General features: G+C 31.7%; 1 protein-coding gene across 2 annotated transcripts in view; it reads right to left on the bottom strand.

Annotated features, from left to right (window-relative positions):
• Window positions 1–14,221, bottom strand: part of LOC126881677 (elongation of very long chain fatty acids protein AAEL008004) — a 210,744-nt gene that overhangs the window by 96,464 nt on the left and 100,059 nt on the right. For both annotated transcript variants that reach the window (XM_050646079.1, XM_050646078.1), the window contains exon 3: window positions 2,829–3,019. In XM_050646079.1, the coding sequence (XP_050502036.1) occupies window positions 2,829–3,019 (191 nt within the window). The remainder of the gene's footprint in view (window positions 1–2,828; window positions 3,020–14,221) is intronic.

The following is a 14,221-nucleotide window of genomic DNA, read 5'->3' as shown; positions in this document are numbered from 1 at the left end:
GGCTTTACAGACAGGTTCTCTTTCAGATACCAATTTTCTATGTAACGAAGGGAATATCGTATCTGATTAGTAACAGTACTGGAAAATTTTTCCCAAGTCTTTATTACAATGTCGAATGCAAAACTTTGGACCCAGATTCCGTGCCATGATTCAGGTCATCAACAACTCTATTTGATAATTTTGATGACAAGACATCCCCTTGGGAGCACCCCTTAGTTGGCCTCAGTTTTATGACACCTTCATACGTATCTGTGGATATTATACTCCTCTGAAGTATCTGAATAATCCACTTACATGACGATTTGTTGATTTTCTTCTTTATTAGTGCACTATATATATTGACTCGATGGAGGTATTGACTCAATGGAGACTTTAAATGTCTTTCTGTGTCTAAAAATGCAACAAGGGTGACTTATTTCTCGTGTAAATTTCTTTTGAGTTCCGACACTAGATTGTGAGTAGGGCTGTATGATTTTGCTATGGTATAATCCAATTTTCCTGGTTTGGGAATAAACGGCACCCTCTCTCTTTTACAGCTTTGGAAATGTATCACAGATCACAGAACAAGGCTAGCTTTAAATATTGCGATCATGGGCCATAATTATTTACACTCCTATTTCGTAAGTTATTGCAAGTAATAATTCATATTTCTACCCTATCACAACAAGCCTTACGTGTTCATCATAAGATGTACAATTATCCATGTTTTCATTTCTTGCCACCAATGTGAACTTTCCCATTTTTCTCATTATCCTGATAATAGTATTTGTCTCAGTCTACGATATCTTCGGCAGTTTCTTTAAATGTTGTTTACTATGACTATGATAACAGTATCATGCGAAAATTGCCTCTCGTGTTCCTAATCTTACTTACTAAGTATGTAGTCCAAGTAATGAAGCTTAAAATAGGACAAAACCTCGCAATTTTTACAGAATGGATCGATTTGTTTGAGAATTTAAGAATAAGTACTGAATAGTCCAAGGATCAAAATCTATATCATGCCGAAAGGCGCTTTTACCATGGGGGTGGTTGCCAACCCATCTCGGGGGTGGAAATTTTTTATTACATTTTAATCGCAATAGTTGGTAAAAACGTTCAGTCTAAGCAAAAAACGTTCTATACATTTTTATGATAAAATTGATAGTTTTCGATTTATTCGCTATCGAAAGTGTTAGTTTTATATCGAAAAAATCAATGTTTTTAATAAGTTTTCTGCTAATAACTCCAAAAGTTTTCGATTTATCAGAACAACTTTACTTAACAAGAATGTACCTTTTGAAAAATAAACAAAGCCGTTTTTATAAAAATTTTTTAAAACCAGTAGTAATCGAGCTATACTTTATCATAATATGTTGGCTCTTCTTCATCAAATGCTAAATATTGTAGTTTACAAGTAAAAAGACGGGAAAACTATGCATTTTTCGAGGAAAACTTGTTTAAACTAATTTAAAGTATTTAAAAATATCTATCTCCAGAAATAAATAGTCCCTAGCTCAAAAACTACGTGACTTATAATGAAAAAAATGTCAGTCCCAATTTTTTCAGCAGAAAAGTGATCGGAAGCAGCCCTCTAATCCGCACCCTAATTAAAATTAGTCGTTGACCTTATTTGTTCTTTTTTATTTATGTATTATTAATAAGTTCTAGAAGTTTGACCGGCTTAGACTGATTAGTTTTTAAAAACATGGAGTTAAAAGCAAATAACGAATTTTTGTAGTTTGTAAAAAATTACCTTCTCTTCAGAATAGCAAGAGTATCATCAAAGATACAAAAAAAAATTTTAATATGAAATTGTAGCCTATTTAATTCTCAAGAACCTAGTTTCCAAAAATTTTTTCTACGGTAAAAATTGAGTGAGCTATTGACAATTAAAACTTGTAATAACATGCAAAAACCACCTTTTTCAACCCCTTTAAAGTCACCTCTATTTGTGACTGAGGAATTTAAAAAGATTTAATATTAATAGGCTTATAAATCTTGTAAAAACCTACAAAATAATTTTTTGCAATCTTTCTAAGAAAAGAATTAAAAAGTTACGGTTAAAAAATCAATATAATTTTTTGAAAAAAAAGGAGAAATCCAATTGGAAGCATAATAATGTAAGTTAGCGGTGTCTTTAGTCATCGACCTGATTCAGTCTTATTTATTTATGTATTATTAATAGATTCTAGAAGTTTGACTGGCTTAGAATGATGTTTTTAAAAAACTGGAGTTAAAAGCGCATAACGAATTTATGTAGTTTGGTAAAAAATGCCATTTTCTTCAGAATAGAAAGATTAGCATTAGAGATACGAAAAACTGTTTCAATATAAAATTGTAGGTTATTTAATTCCCAAGAAATTAGTTTGAAAACATTTTTTCTACGGCAAAAATTGAGTGAATCGTAAATGAGTATATCCAAAAACATTGATTTTTTCGATATAAAACTAACACTTTCGACAGCGAATAAATCGAAAACTATTAATTTTATCAAAAAAATGTATAGAACATTTTTTGCTTAAAATGAATGTTTTTATCAACTTGCTGTCAAAGTATAATAAAAAATGTCCACCCCCGAGATGGGGTGGCAACCACCCCCATGGTAAAAGCGCCTTTCGGCATCATATAGATTTTGATCCTTGGATTATCCACTACTTATTTTTAAATTTTCAAGCAAATCGATTCATTCTGTAAAAATTGCGAGGTGAAAAGCTTCGGTTCCTGGCCTAATGTGATTAGTTCCGCAAACGGAAGCCAAATTTAGTTTCATAATTTAAAAAAGTAATCGAAGTTGCCTAATTTTACTCATAATTATTCTCTCCTGTTTTATCAAAAAAAACATCACATACCTCATATAACATGAAGACACTGTATAACACTTGAAACCCATTATACAATATGAGGACCTCTTTTAACTTAAATGGTTTCCGATTTTCCATAAATGTTGGCCCCCAGAAGAGGATCACATACAAATATCCTAGGACCATGGTTATAGTGGGAAACATGCTCTGCACCAATGGCCAATCTGTTGTTCTGGGATCTGAAAAAGAGAAGGCATCAAATAGGAATTTGAAACTTTCTATTATCTTCTAATACATGTAACACATTTATTAAAAAAACTCCAAGAGGAATGCAATTTCTAATCGTTAAAAGTTCTGATTTAAATCTATAATATATGAGTGTATAAGACGTCGTATAAGTACTCCAGGGTAATAAGATAGAAATAGACCATGTTCGGGACACTCAAACATCCAGGTAGCTGACTACTTTTTCAGTTATTGTAGACCTATAGGAAGAAAACCTACCTGTTTCCTGCCTAGAGTTTGCGTCCGTTTTTTTATTATTAACAATTTAGTACAAAAATGTCGATTTTTTGCACCACATTCAAAAAATAAATAGTTGACATAAAATTACAAGATTTAATTTTTTAAAACATAAAACCTTCAAAACGCCGATTTTTAAAAGTTAAAAAGCTAATTTGTTGCTACGCAAACTGCAAAATAAATGAAAATCGTTATTTGTTAATAACTTTTACAAAAACTACCTTAGAACTTTAGTTTTTCACCCAAAGTTTGGTATTGGGGTACTTAACAAACCCCTAAAATTTGAGACCGATCCCTTAATTAGCTTAAAAGTTATTCTATTTGTTTATCCCAGAGACCTTTATCTTGCAATAACATAAAATAGAAAATAATGGAGATAGGGCAATTCTGCGTATGCTAAATGAAAGTAGAAAAGTGCTACTATCAAAATGTACTTAAAAAAAAATAATTGTCTAATATAGTCAAAAATTCTAATGCCAAATTTTTAAAATTTTAAAACTTTAAAAGATTGTACGTAGAAAAAATCATTTTACATATTCGAAAAGCTCGCATTTTACACGAATTTTTAAAAATGCAGTTTAATTGGTGACTACTCGTTGTAAGTGAAGGGGGAGTTGGGAGCCGACAAATGCACTAGTTCAAAAACTAAAAAAGGCAACTTAAAACTACATATTATAATTTTCTATATCTCGGGATCTACTGAATATATTTTGATCTTTTTTTAATTTGTATGTAATTTTTCTGTACATTACAAATATGCAATTTGTCTAGACATTTATTACTTAATTTGTTTGTAATTTGTAAATAAACAGTCTAATTTGTTTAAATAATAATTTTTGAAAAAATAATTTTTGCACAAAAATCCATGTTTTTAATCATACTATCATTATTAATCATAGAGAAAGTTAAGGTATACTTCAATAAATAAATTATCTTCAATAAATAATTTTCTAATAAAAATAATTTATTTATTAATGTGTACTTTAACTTTTTTTATGATCATTAATGATGCTATGATTAAGAAAATAGATTTTTTTTAAGAAATATATTTTTTCAAGAATTGTTTTAACAAATTAGACTGTTTATTAATTAATAAATTTATAAACAAATTGCGTATTTGTAATGTACGTAAAAATTACATAAAAATTAAAAGAAGAAAGATCAAAATCCATTGAGTTGATCCGGGGATACAGAAATTCGTAAGTATTAGTTTGAAATTGCTTTTTAGGTGTTCTAACTCAATGGATTTTATTAGTAACCGTTTGATCTACATGTTTGAAAAATCATAGTGGGTGCTGTGAAGCTACAATTTTGTGCAAATTTTTTAACAAAAACTACAAATCCTATTCTTTAAAATGGCATCAATGAGAGTCCCTAATTATTATAAACAAATAATCTGTGAATTAAAAAAAAAACACATGGCTAACTTTGTCCCAAATGAACCCGGGCTAAATTTTTTTATTTGAAAATTCGTGATAAAATATTAGCTCTTTTCGAATATATAAAAATATTGTTTCTACGGATAATATTTTTAAAGTTATTCTAAATGTATCTTATCTTATCTTTTCTGTTGAAATACAAATTGCTTACTCCACATCAATTTGGATTCCTGAGTGACAAATGCACGAATGGTGCTATGTTCTTCCTTTTCGATCATGTTTACTCTAGTCTAAACAACCATCACTCTACAGCAACAATTTTCTGTGATTTCTCTAAAGCATTCGATTGTGTAAACCATAACATCTTGACTGACAAATTACAGCACTATGGATTTAGGGGAAAGGCTCTTAAATGGCTTAAATCATATCTTAATAAAAGAAGTCAGTTTGTAAGGGTTGACACGAAGACGTCTTCTTGCATGCCATTAGAATGTGGGGTACCTCAGGGTTCAGTTCTAGGCCCTATATTGTTTCTGATATACATAAATGACATCTCTAGTCTGAACATTAAAGGTAAAATATGTCTGTTTGCAGATGATACTAGTATTACTTGGAGTAACACGGATATTATGGATCTTCGCAATACCATAGCTACAGACCTAGTCACCATTAAATCGTGGTGCGATTCGAATCTCCTGTTATTTAACGTTTCTAAAACCAAAGTCCTACCTTACAACAGTATGATGCAACCTTTAGTACTTAATAACAACAGTCTAGAGGTAGTTGAATCGGTAAAGTTCTTGGGGCTTATTGTGGATAAGTCCCTAAAATGGAACTTGCACATTGATGCCTTACACAAAAAATTAAGTTCTGCTTGTTTTGCGCTAAGATCAGTTGCTACGGAAATGAATTTGTCAACATCTAGGACCGTTTATTATGCCCTTTTTGAGTCTCATCTTCGGTACGCCCTTCCATTCTGGGGTACGTGTTGTGCGACTCAATTTGAGCGTATTTTTAAACTACAAAGAGAGCTTTCCGTTTCTCCCTGAGACTCAATAGCAGAGTTCATTGCAAAGAATTCTTTAAAAAATTTAAAATATTAACTCTTCCTTCTTTGTTTGTTTCTGAATCCGTTTGTTTAATCCGCAAACATGCATCATAAGGTCCAGAGATACCCACTCACAACTATCCCCTTAGAAACGTGGAGCATAATCTTTATCTGCCAACCCCACGGTCTGAGCTGGTTAAGTGCTCTATATTATACAATTCGAGAAAAATGTACAATCACCTGCCATCTAACATCAAATCTATTTCCCGCTTTTCGCAAGGCCTTGAAAGCTTATTTGCTGGAGAGAGCTTTTTATACAGTGAATGACTTTTTTTATAAACGATTTGAATTCAGCAAATTGACTTGCAGGATTATTACTTTCGAGTACTTTTATACATATTTGCAGCGGCATAGAACTTTTGATTTACTTTCCCTTTCCCTTTTCCTCGTTCGCCTTCTTTTTGCCCTGACGTTGTATACAAGTATACATATTGTTTGCAAAATTTTTAATTTTTTAATGTGTACTTAATAACTATAAAATTATATTAAGTAGTATAACTCACGCCATTTACTTGGTGTCTGTTTCTGTGTTTGTTTTGTTAGTAGTTTTTTATTATTTTTTGTTTTTTATTATATTTTTTTATTTTGTGTAAGCTTTGTCCACAAATTGGTAAAATTTTTTGACAATAAAGCATACCTTACTTACTTACTAAATAAGAGGACTTTGCAGTACTCTTATTGAAGTACTTAGTACTTAGCTAAATGAGAGTTTAAAGAGGATCGTACTCTGCAAATAGCTCTAGAATGCCTAAGTAGCTCCCATTATTTTGTGAACGAAGGATCTCTGTATCACTTCTAAACCCTAATCCGTGAGAAAATAAAAACTTAACCACAGAGACTACGCTTTTAGTCCAGGAACCGAAGCTTTTCACCTCGCAATTTTTACAGAATGGATCGATTTGCTCGAAAATTTGAGAATGTTTTCAAATGTTCGCCATGTTCGCCTAAAAGAATACATGGAAAGCAGTAAAAATTTCTATTTGAGGGAGAGTACGTTACCAGTCTCTTTTAATTTTTGTTACAGTGATAATATTTTCGAAAACCATAGATTGTGTAAAAAATCTTTAAATGCTTTCAAAATTTCTTTTTGGTGCTGAAAAACTTCCATCAAGATTTTTACATTCTGAAGAATCTTTACCAATCCAAAATTTACATATTTCTTCAGTTATGGTATTCCATAATCCTATGTTGTTTCCGAATTCTCGGCCAAATTTACCTTTAACTTAAATTTCTAACTTAGTTTCGGTTACTGGTTCTTTTTGAAGTTATACTTCTTTAGGCGCGATTGAGGGTGAAATTTTAACATTCCTGGCGCATGCGCACAACGACAGTATGGTGTTAGTCGCTAAATCTTTTAAATTATGTAGCGCAACTAAGGTGTGGGTGAAAAGAATATATTAGTGTTTTTAGTAAATATATTTATTATAATTTTTGTGTCTTTGGGAGTACGGTAATAAATATTATTGAAAATGTTTATTCAGTTATCTATGTGTCACCGCGATTGTCATTATTATGACCGAGAAATAATCGTACGTAAGGGTAACCTCGGTAGCTCGTCGATAGAGCATTCGCCTAGAGATCGGAAGGTCCCACGTTCGAATCCCGGACAATGCATATCTTTTTTTGGTATTCTTTTAGTTCTTTCTAAAATTAATTTAATATTTAAATACAATACAAAAAAACTGTGTAAAGTAGATATATTGATTTTGTTGAAATCATAATATTATAGAAGTATAACTTCTTACGTGCGTACAAAGTACACACACATTCTTTTTTTGAACTGAAATATAACTGTCTGTATGTTTTTTCATTTTTTTTCAGTTACGGTAGGTATGTTTCCTCAGCACAGCTAAATTCCTTTTCATTGGTTGCAGCTTCACTAGCTGTGCATTTCCAATTTCCATGTGAAACCGAGTTTATGGTATTGCGCGATATTTGAATTGTTCAACATACATAAGGTTTATAGTTTTTATTTAATTCTAATTACATATTACTTTTTCGTTTTGGGCCCTACGAGGCCAAGGGATCATAATTTCAAGAAAGTGGTCCATCTTACGTATCTGGTGGTTAGTATAGAAGAGAAAGGTCAGGAAGAATGAAGACTCAATGCCATATTGGAAACGTGAAATAAAAAGATGGGAAGTCTAAGACCAATGATGAAATCCAACTATTTTTTTTCTTTCTTCACGGCCTTGGCATAGCCAATTAGCCAGTCTAGTTTGGTATTAACACAATTTCACAAGTTAAATTACAATATTACACATTTTCATCTATCATATATTATAATATACATTTTTATTTATTTATTATATAATATATGTATATATTTTTTATTTAATATATTTATTTTTTTTATACATATATTTTTTTTTATTTTTTTTATATCTATAAATATGTTTATACTAAAACTAAAGCAGGAAATTTTAGGGAAACATGGAAGAAAACTGGGTAACATAACTTCTCGTCCAGGGGCCCGTCAGGACATTTTTATAGTAGACGTAACAAAATTAGGCCACGGTTAGGGGGGTAAGAAAACATTAGCTAAAAAAAACAAAAGTTGTCGGCATAATACTAAAGCCTAAATCCAACTATGTATCGAGAAAAACGAAGTTAACGATATATGTACAGTACGTAAATCGTTCAGCTGGACATAGGGAACATACATTGTACATATTTAGATACATAAATACATACATTGTATTATATTGAGACAATTGTGGCAACTAAGCTCTCTCGATGACAATATAATGTTGTTAGCATTAAGGGGCATTAACCTCAAAATTGACAAATCTGACACAAATAAACGTCAAAATATTACAATGTAGTAGCTAAATATTTTTGGCCTAAGAGAATGGGAAAACTGTTTAGTTTTTAAATTAGTTTTTAAAAATAAATATTTTAAAAATTAAAGTAAAATTATTAATTCATTAATCATAAACTTTGTTTTAGATTTATTTATGGACAGCCTTGCTTCAAAATTCACTCATTCTATTCGTTATAACAGCTCTATTGCACGAAAAACTCGTACTCGAACAGAAGCTTCAACTAACACAGGTTAGCGCAGTTGCCACAATTCTCTCAATGTATAATCCCTATGTCCAGCCGAACGATTTACGTACTGTATAAAACGGTAATAAGGCCCACAGTGACGTATGGTAGCAAAGTAAGGAAAATGAAAAAACTGCAATACCGGAGAAATTGGACAGATGGGAAAGAAAAATGCTCAGAGCTATATATGGAGGTAAAAACACAGTAGAACTAGAGGAACTGTCTAACGAACTAAGTATCAGTCGCTTCATAAACGAACTGAGAGTGAGATGAGAACGAAAAGAAAAAGGATGCCAAAGAAGATCCTTAAGTGAGATCCAATCACGAAAAAAAGAAAAGGATGACTTAGAGAAGATGGTTTGATAGCGTACAAAAAGATCTCAGAAAAGAAGGAATTGATGGTTGGGAAGAAAGAGCAACAGACAGGGATGTCTTCTATGTAAATAAATTATATAGAAGATATGATACCTAAATAGGAAGTCTGTCTAAATTAAATATCGGTGAACAAATACGTGAGTTTGCCAATGGATATATTGGTAAATATATAGGTCTGGATCCCGCGTATGAAAAAAAAGTTGATTAATAGCAAGCTGAAAATTTGTTAATAGCTTAAGGGTGTCTAGTCGAATAAACTTTGATATATGGGAACACTGAAACAGGGGTAGTTTTAATTGTGGAACAGGTTAAAAATTTGGAACGGTCACAGCACGAAAACGGCACATTTATTTTGTCCGACAGAACAGACTTAAACTCTCCGAACAGAGATTAAACTCTCATGAAAAAATCAGACTGCTATTTATTACCTGTCATAATTCCTGTCATTTGACATATTCTACATGTTCCACTCATTAAAACGCCCATTTGGTGATAAATAGCAGTCTGATTTTTGCATGAGAGTTTAATCTCTGTTCGAAGAGTTTAAGTCTGTTCTGTTGGACAAAATAAATGTGCCGTTTTCGTGCTGTGACCGTTCCAAATTTTTAACCTGTTCCACAATTAAAACTACCCCTGTTCCAGTGTTCAAACATATAAAAGTTTATTCGACTAGACACCCTTAAGCTATTAACAAATTTTCAGCTTGCTATTAATCAACTTTTTTTTAATACGCGGGATCCAGACCTAATACATCTAATCAAATAGTTTAATGTATGTCGACAACGTTTTTAAGAAATGTTGCATGAGTTTTTAATATTAATATTATGCCCTCAAATATGTTCTAAGGTAAAAATTTGTTAAAATATTTTAAAAACGGTCAAGGCATGCCAGAAATAGCTGTAAAAAGCGGCTATTTTGTCAAGTTGAGAAATTTTGCTATGCAGTAGCAGTAGATTTTTCAAGGTTACTTATATTTTTATTTCAGATATGGATCCTTATGATATTTTAAGACAAAAATAATGGCAATAAAATGTACATAACTTGTTAAAATATGAAAAGAATTCCAATTTAAATAAATAATAACAAATAAATAAATAAAACAGACGAGACAGAAAATCTATAATAGACTATTATCAAATACTATTGACTATCCATACTATTTGCTATTATACAATACATGATTATAGGACACGTTAACTATGATTATAGGTCACGTGGTACACTCTGACGCCGCAGAGGACGATCTTATGAATGTTTTATGTGTGATTTACAAAAACAAGAGATTATTTAAAATTTTACTAGATATTAATTGGGTGCTAATGTATCAATACATTATTAGAAATTGGCTATAAATACTCCCTATTGTAGAAAATGTCTGATATAAGACGAAAATATAGTTTAAATATAGAGAAATACGAAGAAATTATAAGGCTGAAGGCCGAAGTGTGACGTCACGACTGTCATATTGTTTTTATTTATCACTTTGTAAACAAAGGTTGAAAAGCCAGAATTTTCCCAATCCCGAGCCTATAAAGTTGAAATTTTGCTTCCTCTGCTGCTTTTTCTGCCTAAGCATAGTGTATTCAAGATAACACCATAATTCGGTCTTAAATTTCTATAAAATATAGTTTTTTAGTGATATTCACCAAGCAAGTGCAAGGAACTTTTGTAAACCATTGTATTTTGTATAATAAAAATGGTAATGTGCTTTGCCCCGGATTACAAAAACAAGATATAGTGAAAGAAAGATATGTAGATTCTTTGTGTTTCCAAAAGATCTGTTTAAAAGAAGGGGTGGATATCATTACGAAGGTAAGAAAATATAGTGAAGTACGATGAGAAGCACTGTCGACATGTCAAATCCCCTCCCCTCCATATCAACGCTTCCAGCGCATAGGTAACAAGAAAGAATTCAGTTATGGTGAAGATATGTGCCACATAGTCATGTAAAGTATATCTCACGAAATGTTAATATCTTACTGAGAGATGTAAGTTTAAAATCCTAGAAATTATATACAAAATACGTGAAAAGAAACAACAACAAAAAAAAAGACAGAAGTGCATTCGAAATATCCAAGATTCGTAAGTCTTTAGAGAGTTTTCAAACAAATTGGGCGTAGGTTTAAAATGGAAGACAACAGAAAAGCCTATAAAATGAAAGAGAAAATAATCGACTTTTTAAGAAAATATAATGATTAAAAAAAAAGAATGTGTGTGTACTTTGTACGCACGTAAGAAGCTATACTTCTATTATATGATTTCAATGAAATCAATATACTTTAAACAGTTTATTTATATTTTATTTAAATATTAATTTAATTTTACAACTTTGAACTTTACGAAATATTAAAATATACCAGGATCCGGATATCATAACATTCATTAAAATAGGACGGCTGCGTTGGATGTAGAAAGAATGGAAGAAGGCGAAATACCAAACAAAATATTCAAACAGGAAAAAGAACAAGAGGAAGACCGAAGCTGAGATATTTAGAACAAATAGAAAATGATATATTAACCTTAAAAATAAAAAAAACTGGAGAAAAAAAGCACGAAACAGATCAGAGTGGAGAAGAATCCTGGAAAAGGCCAAGACCCAGAAAGGGCTGTCGAGCCAGTGATGATGATGATGATTAATTTAATTTTAATACTTACTACTTTCCAAAAAATTTTATTAAAACAATACCTACCAAAAATTTAAAAAAATAAAAGAATAAAACACACGCAAACACATTGAAACATGAAACAAAGAAATGATTTCTGAACAATTGTTGAGAAAATTTTAACTAAATACGTATTTTCTGAAAAAAAAAATATAATAAATATACTTACAATCATAAAATGTACAAAAAAAAAAAATAAAAGTTTGCATTGGGAATTGAACTTGCGTCTATCAGGATGTTAGATTATTTTGAACTCACCCCACGCAGATTTTAACTACCGAGACACGTGAATGAAGTGGGAAGATATAGCATCTAAACCTTTTAAAATTTTTTGACAGTTGCTTATTCTCTTTGTTTAATCAAATAAGTTTGATCCTTGTGGAATTAAAATACAACAAAATATAGACTAAAAAAGCAATATATTAGATGGAGATTTTTGTTGGTAAATCAAAGCATTACCTAGGTAGGTAAGTAGCTAGGTTACCTAGGTAGGTATTTAATTTGTAATCTTTTATTACAATACTGAAACATTTACAATAAGGTACGTACCTGTCGCTTTTAAAAACTATTTAAAAAGTCACTACAATTATAAACTTGCTTTTTTCTCTGCCATCACAACAATAAAAACTAATATACACAGCATTTGTTTACCCATAATCTCCATATTGAACAATTATTGACAGATGATTTTAACACCCAATCAGATCCCGTATAACGTTTGAGCGACTAAAACCATACTGTCGGTGTGCGTATGCGCCCGGCAAAATAAAAATTCACCCTCATGCCTAAAGAAGTATAACTTCAAAAAGAATACGTTTAATTTTTTTATTTAGATGAAACGTGGTAAGTACATCGTCCTTGGAAGGTGATTACAAAAGTAATAGAAAAAAAGGCTGTCAAGAGGCCAAGAGTTGCATTTACTCATGGTAGATCTAACGAAGGCATATGATACGGTCCCCATTAATAGACTATGGGAAGTACTAGAAAATACCAGCATAAATGTATCTATTATACAGGCACTCAAAGAACTATATAGAAACTCGATATCCAGAATTAAAAGCGGAAATAAAATATCAAAAGGTTTCCTGGCCACTAAAGGTCTAAGGCAAGGATGCTGTATATCGCCAGTATTATTCAATATACATATATATTGATGAAGCCCTTAGACAATAGAAGAAGAGGTCCAATGGAATGGGACTACCGATAGGAGATGCGATACTCTACACGCTGCACTTTGCAGATGACCAAATTGTAATTGCACAGGACAAGGAAGATCTTGAATATATGGCAAGGAAACTAATAGAGGAATATAGAAAATGGGGCCTGGAGGTGAATACAAAAAAAAAACAATATCTATGCGTAGGACGGAAAGAAAGAAGAAACGGAGAACCTGAACCTGGAACAGGAGACAATTACAAGCTGCAGTGAATACATATATCTGGGAATAAAACTAACTAGTACAGGACGAAACGAAGAAAATATTAAGGAAAGGATAGTAAAGGGAAAACAGGTGATAGGAGCCCTGAATTCGGTACTGTGGCAAAAAAATATAAGATCAGAAAATAAAAACCGAATTTACAACACAATATTAAAAGCAGTGTTAACCTATGGAGCTGAAGTCTGACAATTAACCAACAAGTACAAAGATAAATTACTAGCCACTGAGATGGATTTTTGGAGAAGGTCAGCAAGAAGATCTAGACTAGAACACATAAGAAACGACGACATTAGACAACAAAATGGAAATAGAAAGAACAATCGTAGATGACATCGAAAGACAACAGCTAGTTTGGTACGGACACGTAAGACGAATGGACGAAAGGTGAATCCCCAAAATAGTGTTAGAATGGACCCCCACAGAAAAACGAAAACGAGGAAGACAAGCTACTACATGGATAAAGGGCATCTCCAAGGCGATGTCTGAAAGAAATCTAAGAGAGGAAGACTGCCACAATAGAAAGGAGTGACCATTAGGAAAGGAAAGTTGTAGAACGCTATAAAACCGATATAATATATATGATTACAAAAGTCTTAAAAATGGTCTTCACTCCTGCGGTTGAGCGAGTCTACCACTTTCTGAAAAATTTTAGAGTGCATGTTGGACGCGCTTACTCATCCCGCGTCATTAACGTATTTACGTTGTCGGACTAACGAAACGCGGTTGTAAATTTGACGGACAAGAAATCGACAATCTTTATTCATTAAATATAAGTAGTTTAAATTGAAAATTGAGTTTTGACTATAGATTTCTGCTAAAAATCCATTGACGTCAGCACATATTTTTTAATAAAAACACACCGTGATTTAATTGTTGTTATACTGGTTAATAGATCAGATATCAAAACC

The sequence above is a fragment of the Diabrotica virgifera genome, chromosome 3 (genome assembly GCF_917563875.1).
Source record: "Diabrotica virgifera virgifera chromosome 3, PGI_DIABVI_V3a".
In the NCBI taxonomy this organism is placed as follows: Eukaryota; Metazoa; Arthropoda; class Insecta; order Coleoptera; family Chrysomelidae; genus Diabrotica; species Diabrotica virgifera.
This window is presented reverse-complemented; position numbering and strand designations above follow the sequence as displayed.